The sequence below is a fragment of the Ambystoma mexicanum genome, chromosome 3q (genome assembly GCF_040938575.1).
Source record: "Ambystoma mexicanum isolate Mex_15411 chromosome 3q, UKY_AmexF1_1, whole genome shotgun sequence".
Taxonomy (NCBI): Eukaryota; Metazoa; Chordata; class Amphibia; order Caudata; family Ambystomatidae; genus Ambystoma; species Ambystoma mexicanum.
In genome coordinates, this window is record NC_090926.1 from 1,275,795,841 (window position 1) to 1,275,819,708 (window position 23,868).

General features: G+C 48.4%; 1 protein-coding gene across 1 annotated transcript in view; it reads right to left on the bottom strand.

The window, feature by feature from the left end:
* The window catches only part of C3 (complement C3), a 403,449-nt gene that overhangs the window by 268,187 nt on the left and 111,394 nt on the right, over positions 1-23,868 (bottom strand). Inside the window, exon 11 of the mRNA XM_069604331.1 lies at positions 10,539-10,685. Coding sequence (XP_069460432.1) covers positions 10,539-10,685 — 147 coding nt within the window. The remainder of the gene's footprint in view (positions 1-10,538; positions 10,686-23,868) is intronic.

The following is a 23,868-nucleotide window of genomic DNA, read 5'->3' on the forward strand; positions in this document are numbered from 1 at the left end:
ATATGGTGTCTCTAGCTTCAATCTCTTAAATAATGCGCCCCAGACCCAGACCGTGCAGCTGACCGGGTCATATTCACATGTGTCATTGTGTCGTGAATTAAATATGACTGGCTTAATGTCTGCCGGAGATATAGTTTGTGCTTCCACCCAGGTTTGTGGTGCTTCCCCAGATTCTTCGTACCAGTACTTCGCAAACTGTGCCTGGCCGACCAGATAGTAGAGCTCAAAGTCTGGGGCCGCTATACCCCCGGTGTTATAGGGCTCTGTAATTTTCTCCCACCCAATTCTAGCCGTCTTCCCGTTCCATATTAAGGTAAATACCAACGACCGCAATCTAGAAAAGAAGTCTCTGCCCGGCCATATGGGTATATTTACAAAAAAATACAATAGTTTTGGGAGGGCTATCATTTTGAGTAGAGCTATTCTGCCATATAGCGATATGGGGAGGTGTCCCCAAATCTGTATCTTAGTGCCCAATGTTTGCAGTGCCTTTTCGTGGTTGTCCGCGTAGAGGGTTTGTCTGGTTCAAGATACTAACACTCCAAGTTATCTAATGTGTTGTTCCGACCATTTAAGGCTGCAGGTAGTCGCAGGGCATTTAGTGGAAGGTGTGAGCGGGAATATTTCGGATTTGGCTATGTTGATGACGTATCCCGAGTAGTCCGCAAACTCATGTATATCAGCCATAATGGGCGTTATGTTATTCTCTGGCTGGCGGACGTATAGAAGCGTATCATCCGCATAAAGTGAAATTAGCTGGATAGAACCTTTCATGTTTATTCCCTTGTCCCCATGTCTTAGCCGAACAGTTGCTGCCATTGGCTCAATGGTTAAGGCAAACAAGATGGGTGAGAAAGGACATCCCTGCCGTGTGCCCCTACCTAATTGGAACAGCTCGGAGATGGTTCTGTTGGTGCATACTCTGGCTCCTGGAGCGGTGTAGAGCAGCCGCACAAATCTAATGAAATCAGGTCCCACCCCAAATGTTTCCAACACAGTAAAGAGATATACCCATGACACAGCAACTGCGCTCCTGCCTGGGTCAATCTGCGCCATTATACCAAATAGTCTACGGAGGTTCAACGCAGTAGATCTCAGGGGAATAAAACCATTCTGATCGGGATGAACCAATGTGGAGACCAAGGGTAACATTCGGTTCGCCAGTACCTTAGCAAATATCTTAGTATCAACATTGATAAGCGATAAGGGCCTGTATGATGACATGTCACTAGGTAGGTGTTGGGACTTGGGTAACACAGTTATGATGACTTCCCTCATTGTTGGGGGCAGTATGCCTCCCTCTAGGGCTTCCTCCCAGGTCTCCAACATTACGGGAATTAGTTCCGTGTGGAACTCCTTGTTGAATTCAGCCCCTAGCCCGTCGGAGCCAGGTGCTTTACCCGACGCTAGCCCCATGATCGCCTCACTCACTTCTTCTGCAGTGATCGGTTGATCTAGAGCCATTTTATTCTCGAGTGGGAGTTGTGGGAGCCCCAGTGACGCCAAGTATGCCTTAATCTCAGTGGTCGTTTTCCTATCTCTATTTGAATACAGTGTTTGATAAAATTTGGAAAATTCCCCATTTATGCCCTCTTCGCTTGTTTTTACCTCGCCAGTCGCATCTTGTATGCTAGTAATTGAATGTGGCTGCCTCTCATGTTTAATCAGGTTAGCCAATGCTCTACCCGCCTTATTGCCCTCGCCGTATCTGCGTGCTCTGGCAGGGGCTGCCATATACTGTATTTATCTGGCAGCCAGATCATTGAAGTTTTGAATACATTTATGAATCTCAGCTAGAATGGCCCTATCATGTGTGCAGCTATAAGTTTCCTCAAGGCTGTTTAAGGCATTTTCTACCCCTTCCAACTCCCTTCTCACTCCCCTCAGGAGGCCAGTGGATTTCGAGATAATTGCCCCCCTAGCCCAGACCTTGAAGGTTTCCCATACTGTGGAGACCCGTGCCACCGTCCCGATGTTGTTAGTAAAAAACTCTGTTATTTCCTCTCGTAGGGACTCCACTACACCTGGGTCACCAAGCATCCCACCCGGCATTCTCCATCTCCTAGCAGGCCTGGGAACATCTCTCAGCCAAAGCTCCAGTTCAACAGGGGAGTGGTCAGACAGTGTACGGGCAGGATTTCGCAGCTGTGCAACGTCTCTGATAGGCTCTGTGATACAAAGAAATAGTCTATTCGTGATTCACTGTCGTGGACGGATGACTAGTAGGTGTAACGTCTAGCATCTGGGTGTAATGTGCGCCATGCATCTATCAGGGCCATTTGTGGAAATAGTTGCCCCAGTGTCAGCGCCATTCTGGTTGGTGTCCCCATTTTCGCACTGGATCTATCTGTCACCGGGTCTAGGGCCATGTTGAAGCCCCCCCCCATATTATGGAAGATGCGTCGAGTTTATTGAGGGTTTCATATATATTTAAGTAAAAGTCTGGATCGTCGATGTTGGGGCCACATGTATTCACCAATGTAATTTGCTTGCCAGCTATTTCCCCCACATACCAGAACGGATCTGCCCAGCGCATCACTTTGTGTCCCGCTGCCCGGAACCCCAGCGAGGGATGTATGAGAATGATAACCCCCTGGGCTGGGACGAGTAGTTCGTGTAATATTGTGTCTTCCCCCATTTGGGCATTATATTCACATTCACTGCACCCATTGCCTGAGTTTCTTGTAGCATCACAATCTGAGGGCAATGTCTAGAAACACAATTGCTAACCTTCCTGGCCTTCATCGGGTTGTTTAATCCCCTTACATTCCAGGACAGAAGTGGTATTCTCAGCCCCCCTGTAACACCACACCCGTGCGTATCTTTACCAGCCATACCATCAACCGATTCCAGTATTCGCATGGCGGGAGAAGCAACTGCAACTGCGAGACCACTTAACCTTCAAACCATGTTCAAAAACAAAGCAACTTTCCCCCTCCCCCATTTCACCCGTAGCTCAACATAGCTAACTGTTACCTTATATCCTGGCCCCCCACCCGTATCATCTCTCCAAACTTGACGATGCTGCCCATTAACACTCATAACTTTCCCAGTGGGCTTTTCTACTGAGCTAGCGGACCTTTCCAGAGGGACAGCTAATAGTGCCACCTGGCCGCCCATGTCGGAGGCTCCACGGTCCAGTAAACAACGGAGTTTAATCCAGTCCAATTGTATTAATTTTTAGAACACATTGTCCCATTGCAGGGATGGTGTAACTTCATCCGTCTGCCGGATCTCTTCTTTCTTCGCCGGGTTTAGGTCTCGCATTTTGATCCCCCTTTCGATCCCTGGGAGGCAGCGGAATGGAGGCCTCCACATATGCCATGGTTTCAGCAGAGTTCTCAAAGAAGTGGGCTCTTCCTCCTTGCTGGATTCTCATTTTCGCAGGGAAAATGAGAGCATAGGGAACACTACGGAGCCGTAGTTGTTTCTTGACCATCTCATAGGACCTTTTTTGTGTTTGTATGTTCGCAGAGAAATCTGGATAGATATGAATTCTGTTTTCTTCGTATTGCAGCGTTCCTTTTTCTTTGGACAGTCGGAGTATTGTGGCCCTATCTCTATAGTTTAGGAGCCGTGCTATTATGGTGCGGGGTGGAGCACCCGGCTTTGGATGTGGTGCAAGAGTGCGGTGAGCTCTTTCGACAAGGAAGTGGTCCGAAAGGGATTCTGCCCCCAAAGCAGACTTCAGCAGATTTTCCACCTGCCTTTCCATGGGGCCTTTGCCAAACTTCTCCGAAACCCCGACTATGTGAATGTTATTTCCACGAGACCTAGATTCAAGATCCTCGCACTTGCTCTGGGTTTTGTGTAGTTTGGTTTGGAGTAGGGCTATGTCACGGCCATGCTGTGAGATTACATCTTCATTTGAGCTTATCCTGTTCTCAGCTTCCGTAATGCGTGCGCTTTCCTTTTCCACTCGTGCTTTCAGGGATCCAATCTTTGCCACTATGTCATCCAACTTGACGTTGACAGCCAGGAACCCATTCTGCACAATTGTTGCCAGGCGATCTAAGGGATCTGTGTCTCGGCTATCGGATGTTTGTGCCGTCCCTCCTGTTGCCGCCTGCGGCTGGGAGCTGGCAAAGGAGTCCATTGGGCCGGTCTTTTTTCCCCCTACAACCTTCTTCTCAGTGCGGCCCATTAATTACAACTGCCACTTTAGGGTGGATTATGTTCTCCCATGTATATGTGACTGGTGCCCTGGTGCCCAGTATTGGATTTCAGCAGTTATAGGGGAGGGTGGTGTTGCAGCCTCTGCCCTGTCTCCCACTTCGGGGTGTGTTGCAATACAGATGGGGGACTGGGTCCTGTCTTGCCTCAGGTGTACACTCCTTTCCTCTGGGCTGTTATTATTGAACTCCCACGGTCCTCACATGAACACTGGTTGGGGCCAAGGGGTATGTTATTCATACGTTTCCTGTGTGGTATCCTACAACCCTTTAATGCTGTGGTGGTCAGTTGCCTCTGCACCTGGGTCGCCCCGGCCGTGTTGTCTCGCTTCTCAGCACTCTCACTGGGGTCCAGGAACTCTGTTCTCACACAGTTGCCAGTCTGCCAGCCGTGTCCTTTTTTCAAATTGTGCCTCAGGGCTCCCGACACCCATATGCCGGACGTCCTGGTGTCCAGTAGAGGAGTTCAATAGGGAAAGTGGTGTTGCAGCCTCTGACCTGTCTCACAGTTCAGGGTGTGTTGTAGTGCAGATGAGGGGTCGGGTCCTGCCTCGCCTCGGGCGTATTCCCCTGTCTTGCGGGTTGCTGTAGTTCAATTCCCTCTGCCCTCAAGTGGGCGTTGGTTGAACCCAGAGGGTATACAATTTTAGCCGCTGACCCGTAGCGTACCCCCTCACCTCTTCAAAGCTGTGGCGGCGAGCTGCTTTTATATCTGGGCAGCACTTGCCGTGCTGTTCCGTTTATCCCCACTTTCACGGGGCCCAGGTACACCGCTTTCAAATGTTTGTCAGCCCCTCAGCTGTGTCCTTTCCCACAGCGTACCCCTCGCCTTTACAATGCTGTGGCGGCGAGCTGCCTTTATCTCGGGCAGCACCGGCCGTGTTGTTGCGGTGATCCCCACTCTCACGGGGGCCCAGGTTCACTGCTCTCAAATGTCTGTCGGCCCCCCAACCGTGTCCTTCCCCGAGTGCGTGTCGGACAGTGTTTCAGGGCTCCCGGCGCACCCCTCCCCCCAGCGATCCACTTACTACACCAGCGTTACCTAAGCTGGACTTCCGCCGCGGGGAGGATCGGGCCTCGAGGGGGTACGTGTTGTCGTCGCAGGTCTGTGTCCCCAGGCATTCGATCAGATTTACTCTCTCAATCAGGTGTGGGGAGGTCCGTATCCGTGTCTTCTCTCAGGCGGAGGGCAGCGGAGCAGTGTGTTTCCACCTTTCACCAGCGCCTGGGTGTGATGGGCTGCCCCTCCCCCGCTTGACGGTCCCGCAGTAGCAAGCTCCGGGCTCGCGTAGACGTTGCGTGGAGCCCTCGAGCCGCCGTGTCACAGCCCTTCAGTCGCTGCAGCTTCCCCCTGGATATCTCTGTTGTCTCGGGGCAGACGTGCTCTGTTTTTTCAGGATCTCTTCCCCAGACCTTACCTGTTTGTAGTCATTTTTCACTGTGTTATTTTGCCAAAAGTAAAGAAGTATTTTTATACCTGTTTGTCTAAGTGTGTTCCTTGACTGCTTCACTCTGTGTGCTCATTGATGACCCCTTACAAGCTCACCACCTTGTGAGACTTAGCCTAGACCTCTCGCCTTGATACCTTGAACTGGTTTGGCTACAGCTCCCAGAGTTGTCTCTGTCACAATACTAAGTTGGCCTTCTATACATCTGTCCACCAGGCCAGAATATAGAAAATCAATCCTAACAAACTTGTTCAGACAAACTTCTTGAAATCAAAACTTTGCTCCCGTCTGACAGCATCGGAGTGCTGATGCTGTTTCAAGATACAAACTAGATAACTGAGCACCGTTGGATACTATGCAGTGTCAGCCTTCACACTGAATGCACTTGAGCACCGTTGGATACTATGCAGTGTCAGCCTTCACACTGAATGCACTTGAGCACCGTTGGATACTATGCAGTGTCAGCCTTCACACTGAATGCACTTGAGCACCGTTGGATACTATGCAGTGTCAGCCTTCACACTGAATGCACTTATTGGGTTCCCACATTCTTTTTAGGAGGCAATTCCTATTGAAAAATGATGAAATGAAGATGTTTTTTGTGTTAGTAAAATCATGGTAAATTCATATGTTATTGCTTTTTTTATGGTCTTTTCCATTAACAGTGTTACGGTGTTACAGTAGATTTCTTTATTTGTGTGATATCCCCACTATCTGTGAGTCCCCCAGCACTGTTTTGATGGAGGCCTGGATATTTTGCTTATTCTCCTGAGTGAGTGAGAACCTTTTTCCCCACTCACTGCCCTTTTTACTCTGGTGTATGGATCCCTTTCGACGACTTTTTGGTATTTCTATTTGGAGTCATGCTTTCCTCCAACTTTCCGACATCTACAATTTTCTGAAGCAGCCCATTTCACCTTCTGTGCAGTGTTGCTGGGAGCTCCTAGAGCTTCCCGCGCATTGATTCTTTATTTCCCGGACTAGCACCTAAAGTAACCAGAGGTATGGGACACTTTTGAACCCTTATGTATTTTATTTTTAGAGATCAGCACACCCCACCTTAAGTGAAGTTCTGAGGGGAGACAATGTATCCCTTTTCAAATTGTTACTGGGACAGGTTCCTACATTCAGGCTGGTGGCAGGCTACCTTTTGCATGACTTTTTGTGAACTTATATCGCAGGCTGTCTTCACAGCTGCTGTAGGAGACACAAGGGACACCATTTACCCACATACTTTTTTAAGCCCTGAACATGATGACTTTTCCTTTCTGGGACCATCTTCTACCTTTCTGGGTGTGGGAGGATTCTCTTGTCCATTTGTCTTTGCCGAATTCCCAAGGAAAGCCTGCGAAGGGTCTCTGAGTGACTGGCAGGACAGGAAGTGGGGGAGGTGACCGAAACCAGTTCAGACTGGGAGGCTGGCTGTCCCCCTTGGACAGTCATCCCCAAATTTGAATGGTGCATGGGACATTATCTGTGGTCTCAGCTGGTGTTCCTGGATAAATTCCGAGCTTCTGGAGCTGAAACTCAGAGTCAACCACTGGAACAGAAGATTCCAGAGAAGAAGAACAAAGAAGGACATCTCCAGCAACATCCGACGACTGCCAGAGCCCGTTGAGTAACCGCTGCTGCCTTGACCGCTGCCTTCTGAGCGACAGAAGATCTGAAGAGGACAACTTCCTCCCATGGGCGGGTGGGCCTAACCAGTCCCAAGACAAACTACAATTTGTGCCAACTCTCAATACCCGGGGCCCTCTGCTGCTCCTTTGTGCATCATCAGCAGAAGCGTGGTTTCACCTGCGACACCAAGGGCATCTTCCTAGACCTGCATCAAGTTGAATTGGCTCCCAAAAGTCCCCTCACCAGAGGCAAGGGCCGAGAAACTGAGAAGAGTTGACCCCTACGACAAGCATTGCTCTACCGAGACTGAAAAAAGCCACCAACAAGCCAGAACCGCGAAGATCCTTTGCTAAGCGTTTGTTTGCACGAGAGCTGTTGCCAGATCCACCGAAGTCCTCTTCTCCTGTCGCCAAGGCCGAGAACCTTTGACCGGGTCTGCTGTCGCCTCTCTGCTGGAACCGTCCTGCTGCAATTGTTTCTTAATTCTAAGGTACTGTCACCCTCCTGGTACAACTTACCTGGAGTCAGCTTGCTGGATCCTGTAACCCTCGGGACTGATGATAGCTTGTATCTCGCACCATCCCAGGGACCCAGAGAATAAGATGGGGGTGGACAACCCATTGGTCTCTTGCAGTAAAACCGCCTGCCCTAGGACACTGGTCCTTGGGACAATTCTTCAGGGAGTCACCATAACCTCCCTGAGCTATTTTCTAAGCAACGCTTGTACTTACCTGCAACAATTGTGAATCCTGCTGGATACTACACCTTTGAACACTGTACTTTGCCTTCCCGCCTTTTCTCTGCCCAACCACAGGTCACTGAACTTTGATTTACTCATACCAGATCGGGTTGGACTCTTAAGACAGTTTGGGGTCAAAGTAATAAAAAGTTATAAAGAATGGCTTGCCCATTGCTACCATACCTTTGGGTCGTTCATGCCAAACCTAAGAAGGGTAACCCTGTTCACCCAAGGTGGGCTTTCCTGAATTCTGTTACGGACAGCAACCTTTGTAAAACCTCCTAATAACCGAACATCGAGGCTCGAACCAACACATTGTGGGAGCTTTCCAAAATCCTGTCCCGAGGCCACCGTCCCATCTTGGAATGTTTAGTGCCACCTGTTAACAGTCACTATTGTGCTTTCGCCTCGCTGCTTCATCCATCGAGCCCAACTGTTAGTGGGTCACACTAAGGGCATGGTTGAGTTTTGCAAGCAATGTTCTTTTCACTTAGCCATCTGCAAAGGGTCTGGTTACAGACCCTGCTTCAGGAACCGTCACTGGGACCGAATCTCAATCCTGATGCCACAATTCATCCCTGCGCCCTATTCTCAGCTTTCCCAATGGTGTCCATCAGCCTAATGAGACCTACCGGTGTCCCCTGGCTTCTAATCCATCGTTGCTCTGGTCTGTTGGAGTCTGGGGCCTTGCCTGTTGTCTTGTTAAGGGCTCCACGTGACCGCATATCATACCAGGCTTTCGCCACTCTGCAACTGTCCTGCTCCGGGTCATTGGTCATCAAACCTGTTCCTAGAACTCACCTGGGGTAGGTGGCGCTGCCAAATCCTTCCAGACCAATGGTTCTCTCTTCCACAGCTTGACTGCAAGACTTTTTGAAGCACATCTATATTTTGACTATGCCCACAAGTTGAGTGTTACGTTCATCCTGTTCATTGCTAGAGCCAAAACCTTCTTCTTCTTATTTATTTAATTTATTTTTGCAATTTAGATCTAAGCGGTGTTCTTGGCAGTAGACAGCATATCAGCGTAAAGGTTACATAGATACGCAAATTACATGGTTACATGGTTATGCCAGTGACATAAGATACAGTGGTTGTGTAGTTACTAGACTTACTAGGTTGCAGTTACAGTTGCAGCGAAAGATGACACATGAAGTAATTCATTAGTTACTTAGGTGGTGCTCGATAGATTGTGACCAGTAGAGAGGTACGTTTGTATAGTTATTTTGTAACTCCTGTGTAAATAGTCAGGTTTTTAGGTGTTTTCGGAAGGTCCAGTAGAAGGATTCCGACATTAGATCTGTTGGTAAATTGTTCCATAGTTTGGCTGCTACCACTGGGAAGCTGCTGCCACCTGCGCAGTCTGAATCGTGGGGTGATGAGGCAGTGCTCATAAACTGAGCGTGTAGGTCTGTTGGACTATTTGGACGTAAGTTTTTCTATGAGACATTTAGGTGCTTGCGTGTGTAGACATTTCTGGGTTAGAGAAAGTGTTTTGAAGCGGATTCTCTCCTGAATAGGTAACCAGTGAGTGTTCTGTCTGGTCGATGAAATGTGGGTCATTTTAGGAATGTTGAGAGCTGCTCTCAGGGCATTATTTTGGAAAAACCTGCAACTTTTTGATATTTTGGGTCTTGGTCCCCCTGCATAGAAGGCATTGCAGTAATCCATTCTCAACAAGATCAGGGCTCTTGCAAGGGTAATGCAGCTGTCAGGTGAGATGAAGGTCCTGCAGGCATTGATAAGCTTAGATGTGTACGCTGCAGCCGAGGCCGTGGCATTAACTTGTCGTGTTAGGGTAGAGTCGAGGTAAAAACCTAGAGTTTTTCCTTCTTTTGGAATCAAATGATTTGGAGAGTTTGTTGAGGCAGGGTTGTGAACAAATGAAGAGCAGTTCAGTTTTATCATCATTCAAGCACAGCCCGGGTTGCACCATCCAGGCTTGGATGGTTTGGTAGATGGTGTTGAGTGAGTTGGTGTCAGTGTCATAGGAGCCAGAGATAGATATGAGGATTTGGGTGTCATCTGCGTAGTTAGTGTAGGTGAAGCCCAAATCATCAAGCCGGTCGAATAGAGACTTGGTAAAAATGTTGTAAAGTGTGGGAGATACCCTGCAGGTGACAGGGGATGGAGCTGCCGCTGAGATGGGAGAGAAGACTCTCATGGTTCTGTTGAGAGGAAGGACTGTGTCCATTTGATAGCCTTTGGTGAGAAATGGGCAGCTGAGGCTAGGTGGTTGCAGTGTATGTTGTGATCTACTAGGTTGAACGCTGCTGATAGGTCTAACAGTAGGCGGACTGCTAAGTTGCCGTTGTCTTTCAGCTCATCCATTTGTATTTTAAGATCTAGAAGTGCTGTCCCTGTACCATGTCTAGGGCGGAAGCCAGATTGCCGGATGCCAAGTAAATTATTCGTTTCCAAGAGGTTTTGAATCTGGAGATAGGCTGCTCGGTCCAGAATTTAGAGAAGGAATGGCACTGTAGTTATTGGGCGGTAGTTAGTTGGAACGTTAGGGTCTATATCTTGAGTTGGGTCACTGTTAAGTATGCTCATACTCACATTAACTTCCAAGTTTTCTATATTTGCTCCTGTGTTTATAATGAGCCTGGTAGTTCCATCTTCTTGGGTACTCCCTTCAACTCTTCCTGGGTTAGCAAGTACTGGGACTCGACGAGCAGGTGAACCATCTGGGTTTGTAACAAATACCTGAGGAAAAGACAAATAAAGCGGAAAGGGTCAGAGCTGAGCACAGTGAAAAGCTTGAGAATGTTTTGTACAATACATCTCACTAAACCTGGCCTCCTATGTCCATATAGAGAGGAACCATTTTCCCTTTCCAGACAAAATGTTTGGTTGCAAAGTGCATGTAACTCACATACCAACATGCTACATTTAAAGACCGGCACATTAGTGGAGCTAATGCTACATGAAAACCCCAGGTAGGATTCAGGGCTCCAACGAGAGTTAATAGTATCTTTGGATCTGCCATACATTCAGTGGTGTTATTCCCCGGGATATCCTGTGCTCTGATCTAGCGTATGCTGTCACTGGTGTTATTCCCCGGGATATCCTGTGCTCTTATCTAGTGTTTGCTGTCACTGGTGCTATTCCCATGGATGTCCTGTGTTCTGATCTAGTGTATGCAGTCACTGGTGCTATTCCCATGGATGTCCTGTGTTCTAATCTAATGTATGCTCTCACTGGTGCAGTTCCCCGGGATGTCCTGTGTTCTGATCTAGTGTATGATGTCCCTGGTGCTATTCACCGGGAAGTCCTGTTTTCTGATCCAGTGTATGCAGTTACTGATGCTATTCACATCGATGTTCCTTGCACCAATCTAATCTATGATGTTACTGGTGCTATTCCCCGGGATATCATGTGTTATCATCTAATGTAAGATGTCACTGGTGCTATTACCCAGGATGTTCTGTGCTCTGATCTACTCTATGCTTTCACTGGTTCTATTCCCTGGGATACCCTGTGCTCTTATCAGCTCTATGCTGTCACTTGTGCTATTCCCTGGGCTATCCTGTTTTCTGTTCCAGTGTATGCTATCACTGGTGCTATTCCCCGGTATCCTGTTCTCTGATCTAGCCTATGCTGCCACTCGTTATATTCCCTGGGATATTCTGTGCTCTGATCTAGTGTATGCTGTCACTTGGGCTATTTCCCAGGATGTTCTGTGCTGTGATTTAGTGTATGCTGTCACTGGTGCTATTCCCCAGGCAACCATATCTCGGTCACGGACATATCCCCTATTCCCTGGTCCGATCACTACTATCCAATTTGACCTGAATATTAAGAAACATCCTACCAGGGTAGTGACTGTGCTCCCTCCTGCACACACCAGAAGCTCCCGGCAGCTTACTAAGGAGAATATTACTCCCTACCTTATGGTGCCTACCCTTCAGCCCCCTTTCTGGAGTGACCCAGAAACTCTTGCCAGCGTCGACAAATCCATTATCTCCCAAGCGGTTGATACTATTGAACCATTGACCCCGAGGAAAGCTAAGCGGACCAAGAACTCCAATGCCTGGTTCACTCAGGAACTCCTTGAGCTACGCGCAAAGAAGAGGACAATGCTGTCGGCCTGGTAAGCTAAACCTAATGACACCTCCAAGGTGGCCTTTCAAACCATCTCAAAGGAGTATAAGGCTGCAATAATCAAAGCCAAAGCCACTTCCTATAATACTAGGATAGAAAAAGCCAAATCTGGGACTAAAGAAATGTTTGCAATTTTTAGTGAGCTAGAGACTCCCTTCACCCCGCCTCAGACTCTCATTAAACATGAAAATTGGTGTAATCGGATCCAAACTGCTATGGTGGACAAACTAACTATTCTGCAAGATAAAATACGTACACATGAAAAGGCCTTAAGCCACCAAATAGTTCTCGTACAAAGTACCATGACCACTGAACCTGAATCTGGTCAACCCAGGCCCTTCGACTTTATGGACATGACTGAACCAGAAGTCATTGGCCAACTTAATTCCATTAAACCCACTCACTGCAAGAGGGACACCTGTCCTGCACAACTCTTCAAAGACTGCGCCCCCACCCTGGCCCCCTTCTTTACAGCATTCATTAATGCATTCTTCCAGTCTGGCCATGTCCCAACTGGACTTAAGGAAGCATGGGTACAGCACCGAAACTGTACGAATGGACCTAAGAAATCCAATGGATGACTTTGGAGATGCAAGCAAACTTGCACTCCTGTTGCTCCGTGATTTATCTGCAGCGTTCGACCTGGTGGACCATAAGACACTTTGCCATCATCTCTCCACTGCAGCGAATTTCTCCCCTAAGGCATGCGCTTGGATCACCTAATTTCTTCAAGAAAGGGTATGAAAGTCTTTTCTGACTCAGCCTGTGCCCACCCAAGTGAAATACAATGCAGAGTCCTATAGGGTTCCTGCATAGCGCCTACTCTCTATAACCTTTTCACAAGTCCGCTGTTCAACATCCTGGACGCCCTGGGCATCTCACACACTAACTATGCTGATGATACGCAGGTGCTCATCCCTCTTACTGGTGATTACAAGTCCGACATGAACACCCTCAATGACATATACTCCTACGTCCCGTCCCCTTTCCTCCATACTTTTGGGACATTCCGTCCTGTGGGATGGGACCGGAGCACTTTTGTAAAAAAAGCATCAAATTGAAAATGTGCCTTCTCTTTTTACGCGGGGTACTGCATGCGGCCATTACCCCGCCCTCCTTAGCTTCACCCCGCAAATCGTCCTGCAGTCCTTTTCTCTGCACGGTCAGGGCTGGAGGCACTAGCATCACCGGGAAGCCTTTTTCCTTCCCGTTGTTCTTCTTTCCTGCTCCGGTGCTGCAATCGCGGAGTCCTCCGTCTCTGCCGGAACGTCTGGGATTTGCCACTTGAACCTCTTGCGAGCGTCGTTACGCTAGGGCGGATCCCCATTCTCTCTGCTTGGAGTGTCTGGGACGGGATCACCATTGGGACTCGTGTTTCTTCTGCGACTCCTTTTCGGACCGGGCAGTTCAACGCCGTCTTCGTCAGTGGGAGGAGATCTTCCAGAAGGTTCCTCCACCACATTTCCAACTCTTCATCGACGGAAAGAATATACGCCCGGTAAGTTCTTTACTTTTTAGGGCACCCTGGCTGAGGGACTCCTTCCTGGGGTCCTCCAGGTCTGGGAGGGGCTTCAAAAGCTCTGCTACCAGGGTTTTCCCTGAGGTGCCTCGCAGGCCTAATAGGTGTACCAGGGGTTTTCTGAGAGGGTTTCTGCAAGGGGCCTGCATATACAGGATCACGATCCGAGTTTCCCCGCTCAGGTGCTAATAGCCAGCATAGTCGTGCTGAGGCGTAGGGTACCGGAGTTTGCTCCTAGGTCTCCTTTTCAGGAGCTTCCCAAACAGACACTGGGTTGCGTCCTGAGGCCTCTGTAGAGGCTTTCTGTACCGAACCATGGTTTGAGGCCCCTCTCGGGGGAGCTATTAAGACCGGACTCTGTTCCGAGGTTCCTCTTAACAAGGCTAAGGTGTGTAACAACAGAACGGAGAGGCCTGTTAAGGTCTTGTCTGTGAGTTGGATTCCTCAACTTTCCCACGCTCGCAAAGTCACCGGTTCTGTTGAGGGGGCACAGGGAGAGGTCGTCGACTGTAACTCCTCTGTTAATGGCATTGCCGAGGTTCCTCCTTTGGAGGCTAATTCAAGGGACAGGATGTCCAGTAATCATCCAAAGCCCTGTAGTACCAGCTCTGTCGATGATCGTTGTGTCAAGGCTAACATTTTCAGTCAAGTCCCCTGACCAATCTTTGGAGTCAACTGCCTCATCTACACATATGATGCAGATCTCCTCAGATGTTCACAAAATGGCAGGCCTTCCCGCATGGTTTACGGTGGCCATTTTGGATTCTTCCCTCACACCCATGCTATCGACAGTGGGTGCTTGGAATCTTCTTTTCGGTGGACAAGCTTTTCCACGCGACAGTGTGAATCCGTTCCGCCCTTCCTATGACTGCAATGCTCAGATGCCACTACCACATTTGGTCTTGCTTCCTGGCAGCCTCTTCGTCAGAGGATGCTTTTTTCGGGAAGTTTCAGAGACTTATGCACTCCGACCCCTTAAGGGAGTACTTTAAGGGCCTTTCTTGTAGCTCTGTCACCAGGGTTTCCCCTAAGGTGCCCCAAGGGCCTTACAGGAGTACCGGAGATTCCTCTGAGGGTTCTGACGGACCTGCCAGTACCGGACATTGTTCCAAGGTTCACCATCACAGTGCTAAAGTTAAGCCCAGTTCTGCTGGGTGCTGTGATACCAGGTTCACCCTGAGGTCTCCGTTTCTGGAGCTTTCCCCGCTGTAACCAGGTTGAAACCTGAGGTTCCTCTTGTGGAGGCTAAAGTCTGTACCGAGTCCCTAATCGAGGCCCCTTTTAAGGGAGCTTTACGTACCAGGTTGAAACCTGAGGTTCCTCTTGTGGAGGCTAAAGTCTATATCAACAGATTGACAAATCTGAGAGGCCTTCTCTGAGGGTCTTGTTGGTGAGGTATTGTCCTCAACCGTCCCACGCTCAGGGTCGTGGTGGTAGTGGTTCTGTCGAGGGGGCAAAGAGGGGGGTCACCGCTTTCCCTCTGGTACCAGCTTGTCCGAGGTTCCTCCGTTGGAGGCTCATTTTGAAATTGGTTTGAAGATATCGACTAAACATCCGAGACCGCCCAGTACCGGCTCTGCCGAGGATACTTGTAAGGCTAAAGTGTTAATCCGCATAACGTCTGCTGTCTTCCACTGAGCGGAACGCAGAGTTGACCGCAGAGTTGTGAGCATTCCTGAAGTCGTTTATCATTGGCTGCTGTTGGTGGGCGGAACCGCATAACGTCTGCTGTCTTCTGCGGAGCGGAACGTGGAGTTGACCGCAGAGTTGTGAGCAGTCCTGCAGTCCTCGGCAGTCGGAGATGTTGGACCGGAGGAGCTGCATGGTCGACCCGACTCAATCCAGTAACCATATTCACTCTTCACCCGTGGACATCGAGCCAGGATCACGCTGTCTGCAGAGCCATGGGACGCAGAAGAAATCGCCGAAGTTGAAGTGAGGAAAGACTCCTTTAACCCGCAGCGACTCAGCGCCTCACGTGCACCAAATTCATTCTCAATCCCTTATACTAGAAGTCGCTGAGCCAGAAGCTTTTGAAGACCACCCGATTCCGAGTCCGAGTCTAGACTCAGTCCTATGTGCTCCCACGGGCAGCGGATGCACAGAAGTAAATGCAAACATTAAAAAAGAACTGAATTTACCAGAACCATCGTCTACGTCCGCTGACACTGCCGCCGCATGGGGTCACCAAAAGTGATAAAATAAAAACTTTGGCGCCCCCGTCCTCTCTCGTCAACCAGCCGGCAACACAGCCGACCAGCGAGCGGACAGAGGCAGATCCCGTGGCTCCCTCCGCCCGGACTACCGCTGAGGCGAGTGGTTTACCGATCAAGTCAGTCAGAGGACTGGCCGGTCACGACGTTGCGCCGATGGTGCTGGAGAGCCGTGATGCAGAAGCCACGCCTGCTTCGCAAAACACAAACCAGAGGTGGAAAAAGTAGCAAGCCATTCCAACTGCTTGCATTGTCGCCATATAATGGACCCAGTCAGAGGGACAATCCTTCTCTGATAACAGCAAAGACCGCCTTTGAAAAAGACAGCAGGTTTAGTCCACTGACAACTGAACCTGAATCTGAACCGGTAGCCACATCGAACATAACAGGCAACCTCCATGTCAGAGCAACGGCCCAAATACATGTGGGCGCTGATCAGACCCAAAGCAACTTAACCAATATATCCCCCACCGATTATAGTGCAAGCTCTAACGTGCACAAGGGGACATCACAACATCAAATTTCAGCTCCTAAGGACCCCCAGCAGGAGACTGCCCAGGAGCCGGACCTGGACATAATAAACATTTCAGGTATACTAACAAGTCCAACTAAAGACATCTCACATAACGACCCCTCGAGGTCCTTTATGGATGCATCCATGACTAAGAAAACCCAGCTCCCAAACAGGAAAACAATTCCATACAACAAGAGAGGAAGAGGCAAAACCCAAGGGGGTTTGAACTACGAAAGTCTAGAAAATAAAGGTGAAAAAAGGAATGGAACAAAAGGGAAAAACGTCATGCTACATTTGTCCAACAATAACCAATCTACTCCTAAGAAAAAAACAAAACCTTTAAAAAGCGTGCTGCCGAACCCACTACTATCAAGCGCCCTGCTCAACTTCTTCAAAAAACAGTGTAGGCGGAAATTGAACCCGGAAACAGAACTCTCATACGCAGAAATCATGGAGGCACTAGATGAAGCGCAGTCACTCTCAAAGCTCAGAGAAACAAGCAACCTCCCTGGCAAAGGCCAAACTTTGTCAGCACCATCTCCGCACTGAGCCCTCCTATTAGTGAGGTGGAAGGAGATAAACAACCAACTGGTCCCTCTACTTGGCTAGCAACAAGTCACCAAGACACGTGGCAGATGGACCGCACCCTAATAGCCGTCTGCAACACAAGGGGCAATTACAGCGGATCCCCCATTGGTTGTAAATAATACAAAGAGCCCATGACACCAACCAGACGAGTGTTCCACCAAGAAGACCTTTTAAGGAGAGAGATGAGCCAGCAATTGTGCACTAAAGCCCACCTCCATCGATCTGACCTACCAAGTATATCAGTAGAAATTACCAGCGAACTGACACCGAGAAGACAGGTCATGGAAGGTCCACTAACATCATCATCAAGACAAAGACAGCAGAAGACAACACAATTTTGACTGACAAACCACGGTGCAACCCTAATGACTCCAGTAAAGACAACACAACAATGTTGGCAACAATCCAGTCACAACTGACATTTGTGGAGGGATACATAATGGCAACCGAGTTAGAAAACAACAATATACAAGCTATATGGGAATCCAGACTGTCATCCGTAGAAGCCAAACTCAAGGCAAAAACACCCATTCTCCAGGGTGCCCGAGAGGGCTCTGAAAAAGCCACACAGACCACGCAAGACAAGCATAGTGTGGGAGTCGCACCGATATTCAATAAACAACTAACGAAAGCTACAAGAGACACAAGTCCTCCAACCGAGGGTGGCGTGGCCACAATCAAGTCAATCGGAAATCAAGAGCCTCTGTCAAAACAGAAAGTTGCTCTGCGACTAGCAGCAATAAACCACCAAGGAACCCCAAAATGAAACTCGCAGGCATCTCATTCTTCAGTCAAAAGTCTGCCCTGTCGAAACCGGACCCCCACTGGTGGCGATACAAACAGCCGATGCTACGCCTTCCACGATTCTGGACTTCACCAAATCGCTGAGATCTTCAGCAGACTTTCTGGCCTGTAGCCCCCTAATGGACGTAACCCAGCATCCAAAGCCGGACACCAAAGAAAAAGAACCCATGGCAGCAACAGGCGCGAATGCGACTCTTGAAGCTAGTCGCAAGACCTCAAGATCCACAGCCACTATGTCCAATCAACTCCCTGCATAAATTCCATCAAAAACTAAATTGACGCAACGCAACAAGGACAATAAAAGTGCTCAACCACCATATGCTCGACTCACAAAACCTGAAGCGAGAACTTTAGCTATCAGCATCCTACCAGCAATAGAACTAGCCCAAAACCTCCAGTCTCCAAAAGGAACATCGGCACCCCAAACGTACGCGTCACGAAGAAACCCAGACGAGTTCTTATTAAACAGGACCTGTGTATTCAAGCTAGAACAAGCATCCTCTAAAGATAGATATATGGTTCTGAACAGAAAGTCGGTGCTAAGAATACTGGGCAAAATAGATACACTACAGGGAGTAAAATCGGACGATTTAGGCTAATCAAGCCATATCACAGAGACCACAAAGCAAAGGCCTATCTTCACATTAAAACTGCTGCGGTACAAGACTTCACGCAGACAGTATTCAAAGAGCTAAAGCAAGCAGGATTCATACTCTCCGAAATCCAGGGGCACCACGAATCAGAACAAACACAAATTCTGACAACACACAGATAAATAAGCACCACTATGGCACTAAAACCGAGGAAATGAACAATCCTCAGAGATACAAGATGAGGCAGTCACCCAGGGATAACCATCATCAAAGACCCCGTAGACACTTCCAAGAAAGGTAGACATCCCAAAATGGTCCAGAGAGAAGCGATCAAGTACAAGAAGGAAACAACGGCCCTAGAACTGACAAGCCATACGGCCGACAACGCATAAGGACAGGTAAAGAAAGAAACCTCCAACATGATGGTGCGGCCAAATAATGAGGCCTGAACAGATATGACAAAAACGAATCAACAAGACAGATAACACCGGTCGAGAGCGAGAAAAGAGTCCCAACCGGTCCATGGAAATGGCTGAAAGCAGCCCTAAACCAAAACTCTGACAGATAGCAATTACCACAGGTTGCAGATAAAAAACCTCTGCAAAAAAAAAACGCTAACCATGGCCTCTTGGAACCCAAGCGGACATGGTCATTTAACCAATCCAGACAGTCAAGACCTGGGAGAGTTCGACATTCTATGCCTACAATAGATGTGGCTGCTGGATAAACCATCCCTCGAAGGCTTCTCTATCGAGACCTCACCGGCTTCAAAGGGGCTGCTGGGCCTCTTACTGGGGACTCGTCTGGTTTCAAGGATCAAGATCATCGAGAAGATCGTAGAATCCTATGGAATCCTCGCCATCCTCACTCACTGGAAACACTGTTCATCTACCTCGAACCATTGGACTACGACAAAATTGGCTATTGTAAACATCTACTGGAACCCCCAGAAAACAACCACAGTACTCTTCTGAAACTCTGTAGAGGAGGTTATGTATCACATCACCATTGACTTGAGTACCACCTGTATGATCATATGTGGAGACATGAACGCAAAATGTGTGAACCTGACAACTCATGGTAATAACCCCCCTACACACTCTTCATCAGAAGAACGCGGATTGGCATGGCTCAATTTAATGACTTCAAGGAATTACCACAATGTTGCATGGCTGAAGAATTGGCAGACGCTGATACCGACATGGGAGCGGGACAATTTAAAAGCGACTCTGGACTACATCTTTATCTCCAGTGATCTGCTCCCCTACATCGAGTCGTACAACATCAAAAGAACAGATGAGAGTGACCACAATCTCCTATCAAGGTCTTGGGCCTCAATGGCCCAGCTGAATAGAATCTACAGACCTGTGATAGAGGCCAACAACCAGCAAGCGCGTCTGCGCATGACTGATGTAAATATTAAAGAACTTACGGAAAATTACACTAGAAAAACTTCGAACAATCAATCTTCAACAACACCAGAAAGACCAAACTACCTCCGTTATTGGTCAAATACAGAGTGTCAAACAAAAGAGGCAACAAAGTTATCACTAAAACTAATCATGCTTACAACAAAGCAGTGGCGGAGAAAAAATAATCCCTGAGGAAACTGAAGAGAGCTGCCATCTCTAAGAACACAGAAATGGCTTGGACGATCTGACAAAACGAAACAAAGACCTACAAAGCATGGATAAAAAGTTCCAAATACAATCTCTATCAAAACGACACCGAGACCATGCTAAGGACCTTGAGCACCAAAAGATCTGGTGACTTCTGGTCCTTAATCAACAGAGCGAACTCCGCTTTGGACAGCCAAATCGCAAACTCAGTTCCGGAAGCAGAGTGGGTAAAGTTCTTCTCTGAGCTCTTTGTTGTGCCACAGACGGGTAGGACGACTGAGGTGAGAAGCACAGAATTTCCTTGGATCAACTTGGCTAACAAAGAGGACATAAGAGAAGCAATAAGAAGGCTCAAAACATCCAGAGCCCCGGGTCCAGATGGGCTAACAAATATTGATCGTAAACAAAACATCGAGGAATGGACTATTTTCATCAGTCTTATCTTTACTCGCTGCAGAAAAACCAAACAAATCCCAACTTCATGGACAGAAGCAGCAGTTGTGCCAATCTACAAGAGGGGCAACAGAGAGGATCCGGCAAACTACAGCCCGATCGCGCTACTGGATATTATCGGGAACATTTTTGTAGCCCTGCTACTCCATCACTTCCAAAAATGGGCCAGAACATCACCAAGTCCAGACCCTTTTCAGATGGGATTTTTAAAAAAAACAGAAGCATCGCAGGGAACATCTTATTACTCGACATAATAAAATTAAAGATCAAACAAGGTGCCCCACCAGTCTTCTTGGCTTTTGTCGGCTTGTCACAGGCCTTTGACAAAGTAGACAGAGGTATCCAGTGGAAAAAACTAAAAATCTGGAGCTGTCCTCCGGAAATACTGGACCCTGTACTGGCCCTACATACCAGAACTACACTACGGGTTCGCCTAAACCGTCAAGGCCTCCTGTCCAACGAAATACCATCGAAAAGAGGGGTCAAGCAGGGGTGTCCGTTCACACCTTCCCCGTTTGTGGCCTTTCTGGGTGACTACAAGGAGTCAGAGACAACAACCCAAGCCTTTCCACCGAAAATAGGCAATGTTCCAGTCTCACGCATGCTATACGCGGATGACATGGTCTTATTAGATCAGACTCCTATAGGCCTCCAGCGTCAGCTAAACAATCTTCCAATATACATAGAATCAACAACCTAGCAACTAACAACACCAAGACCAAAATCATGATCCTGGAGAAATGCCCTCAAAAGAGTAAAAAGAACCCAAACTGGTTTCTAAACATCGTGAAAGTAGAAGTGGTGCCACACTTCAAATACCTGGGAGTGACAATCGCCGGATCTACGAAAGAGCAAAAAATGCAACAGATCCTGTGGGAAAAAACAAAGAACCTTGCGTCTCAAATGAGAACCATTGACAAGAAATATGGAAAGTTTTCCCTAGTGCCAGTTATCCACTTCTACAAGGGCAAAGTTGTACCGGCTTTGACCAATGGAATGGACGCCACTATCAATATGCCATCTTTGATATGGCCCAAACTGGAAGGCTTCCTGTGGAGGTCGGTGCTCGCCCTCCCCAACTCGGTTTCAATGGCAGCCCTCAGACTAGAACTTGGTCTACTGTCACTAGCTGCAACGGTGGAGCTTTGCTCCATGCAATTATACCAAAAAACTCTACTCCAAGATTGCCTTCCTATATACAGGATTATTGATGAAGAAATCCAAAAAAAGCAAATCAAAATACTAAACACATGGGCAGAAGACCAAAAGAGCAAATTGAACAACTTGGCTTGCACTACAGATGACCTCAAGGGAAATCCGCAAAGAATCAAACTGAAAATGGAATGCCTAGACTGAATCAAATTCGGGGACAAAGCAGTAGCCAATACACTACTAAAACATCTTCCACCAACCTTCAATAAACTAAAAACTCCTTTGTCTTACTGCTCCAGATTGCCAGACAAACCACATTTTTAAGAGCTTGTCTAAACCTTCTGCATACCCGCAAGATCTTAGCCATAAGAATGCAGACAAAAACGAGTAGCTGCACACTGTGCAAGAAACCTGATCAAATGGAAACCGTACGACACCTGCTCCCCCACTGCTCTGAGCTGAAACAAGAGCGATCAGCATTTCTCACTCTGCTATGGGTTGACCTAAACATGGCCGAGGAAGAAGTCTGGTGATTCCGCCTGATGGCAGGGGGAAAACTCAAAATGGTCTATCGCAACGGAGAAGCTATTGGAAGTGGCCTTCAAAAAGATCGATTCTTCATCGCTCAACTCGTCCAAAGCGGTGCTCCAGGGGGAATAACGCACAAAAACTGCAGCCAAAAAACCTCGACATTACGCTCAGAGTATGACCAGACTGTTGCCACTGTCTGTCAACCCAACAATGAAACTTTCCCAAAACTTTGGCGTCGATCAATTTCTGCTACACCTTGTAAAAGTCAATTTTGGACTATAAACAAGTAATTTTAAAAAAAGCGTTAATTAAGTCCCCTGACTCTCCTGAGGAGGCAATTGCCTCAGCTACGCATGTGACGCAGTTCTCTTCAGGTGGTGACAAAATGGTGGCCCAACCTGCCTTAACAGCTACGTTCGCAACGTCTGGTGCTGGGAGCATTCCTTTCGGCAGTAGTAACCCGTTCCGCCCTTCTTTGACCGGCGTGAGTGGGCCCGGCTGCCTCATACTGTCTCGCTCCCTCCTGTTTTGCTCCACTGATCTATGAGGACCCGGCCCGTGGTGGACCCTCCTGGCAACCATCCTCCTTGTGTTCGGGGGGTAAGTCCCTTACGGGTGGTTTCTTCCTCTTCGACACCTAAGCCCTCGGCTGAGGATACGTTTTTGGGAACTTTCAGATGCTCATGCACTCTGACCCTACGAAAATGTATTTTAAGCATCTTTTCACTCCTGTTCCACCCCAGCCTCGGCTGCTCCGATTCAGTTTTTCTTTTAAAACCTGAGATGGTAGGCATGGAAGACCAGTCTTCTGTTCCCGCCTCGTTGGGATGAGCCTTAAGCGGATGAGGACGGCCATGAGCACCCCTGCTCGGTGAGAGCATTCCATGACCGGGATGGGCTTGTGTGGCTCTGTTACCAGGGATTCCCCTGAGGTTCCTCAAGGGCCTAATAGGCGTACAAGAGTGTTCTCTGAGGTTCCTTCAGAGGACCAGCCAAAACTGGACGTGGTTCCGAGGTTCACCATTTGGGTGCTAAGGTTCAGCTCAGTTAGTCTGTGGCTCTGGATACCGGGGTTTGCCCTGAGGTCGCCATTTCTGGAGCTTTCCACACTGATACGAGTCTCAGTTTCTGGTGCTTATCACACTGAGCCACGGTTCGAGGCCCCTCTTGAGGGAGCTATATGTCCCAGGTTAAAACCCAGGGTTCCTCTACAGCACAGATGGAGTCAAGGGATCTTCTTAGGGTCATGGCGGTAAGGTATATTCCGCAACCGTCCCACGCTCAGGGTTGTGGTCATACCAATTCTGTCGAGGGAGCAAAGAAGGTGATCGGCAACAGGCCTTCCAGTACCGGCTATGCCGAGGTTCCTCCGTTGGAGGCTACTTCTGGGTCAGTTCCTATGATGTCCACTGAACATCCTAGTTCTGCCAGCACCGGCTCGGCCGAGGATCCTTGTTTCAAAGCTAAGTGTTTCTTAAGTCTCCTGACTTCCCTGAGGGGACAGTTGCCTCATTTTCTCCTAGGACACAGTTCTCTTCAGGTGTTGACTAAATGGCGGGCCAACCACCTTGGTCCACGGCACCCATTTTGGATACCTCCCTTACACCAACTTTCATGGCGACTGGTGCTGGGAGCATTCCTTTTGGGGCTGAGCAGTTTTTCCATGCTATGTGGACAACAAAGACCCGTTTGTGGGTCCTGGCGACAGCTTCAGCTAAGGCCCTTTGTACACAGAGGTCAGAGTCCCAGACTCAAACCTTCTCTGGGATCAGGGGGTTTTCAGGGTCGCCGTGCACGCC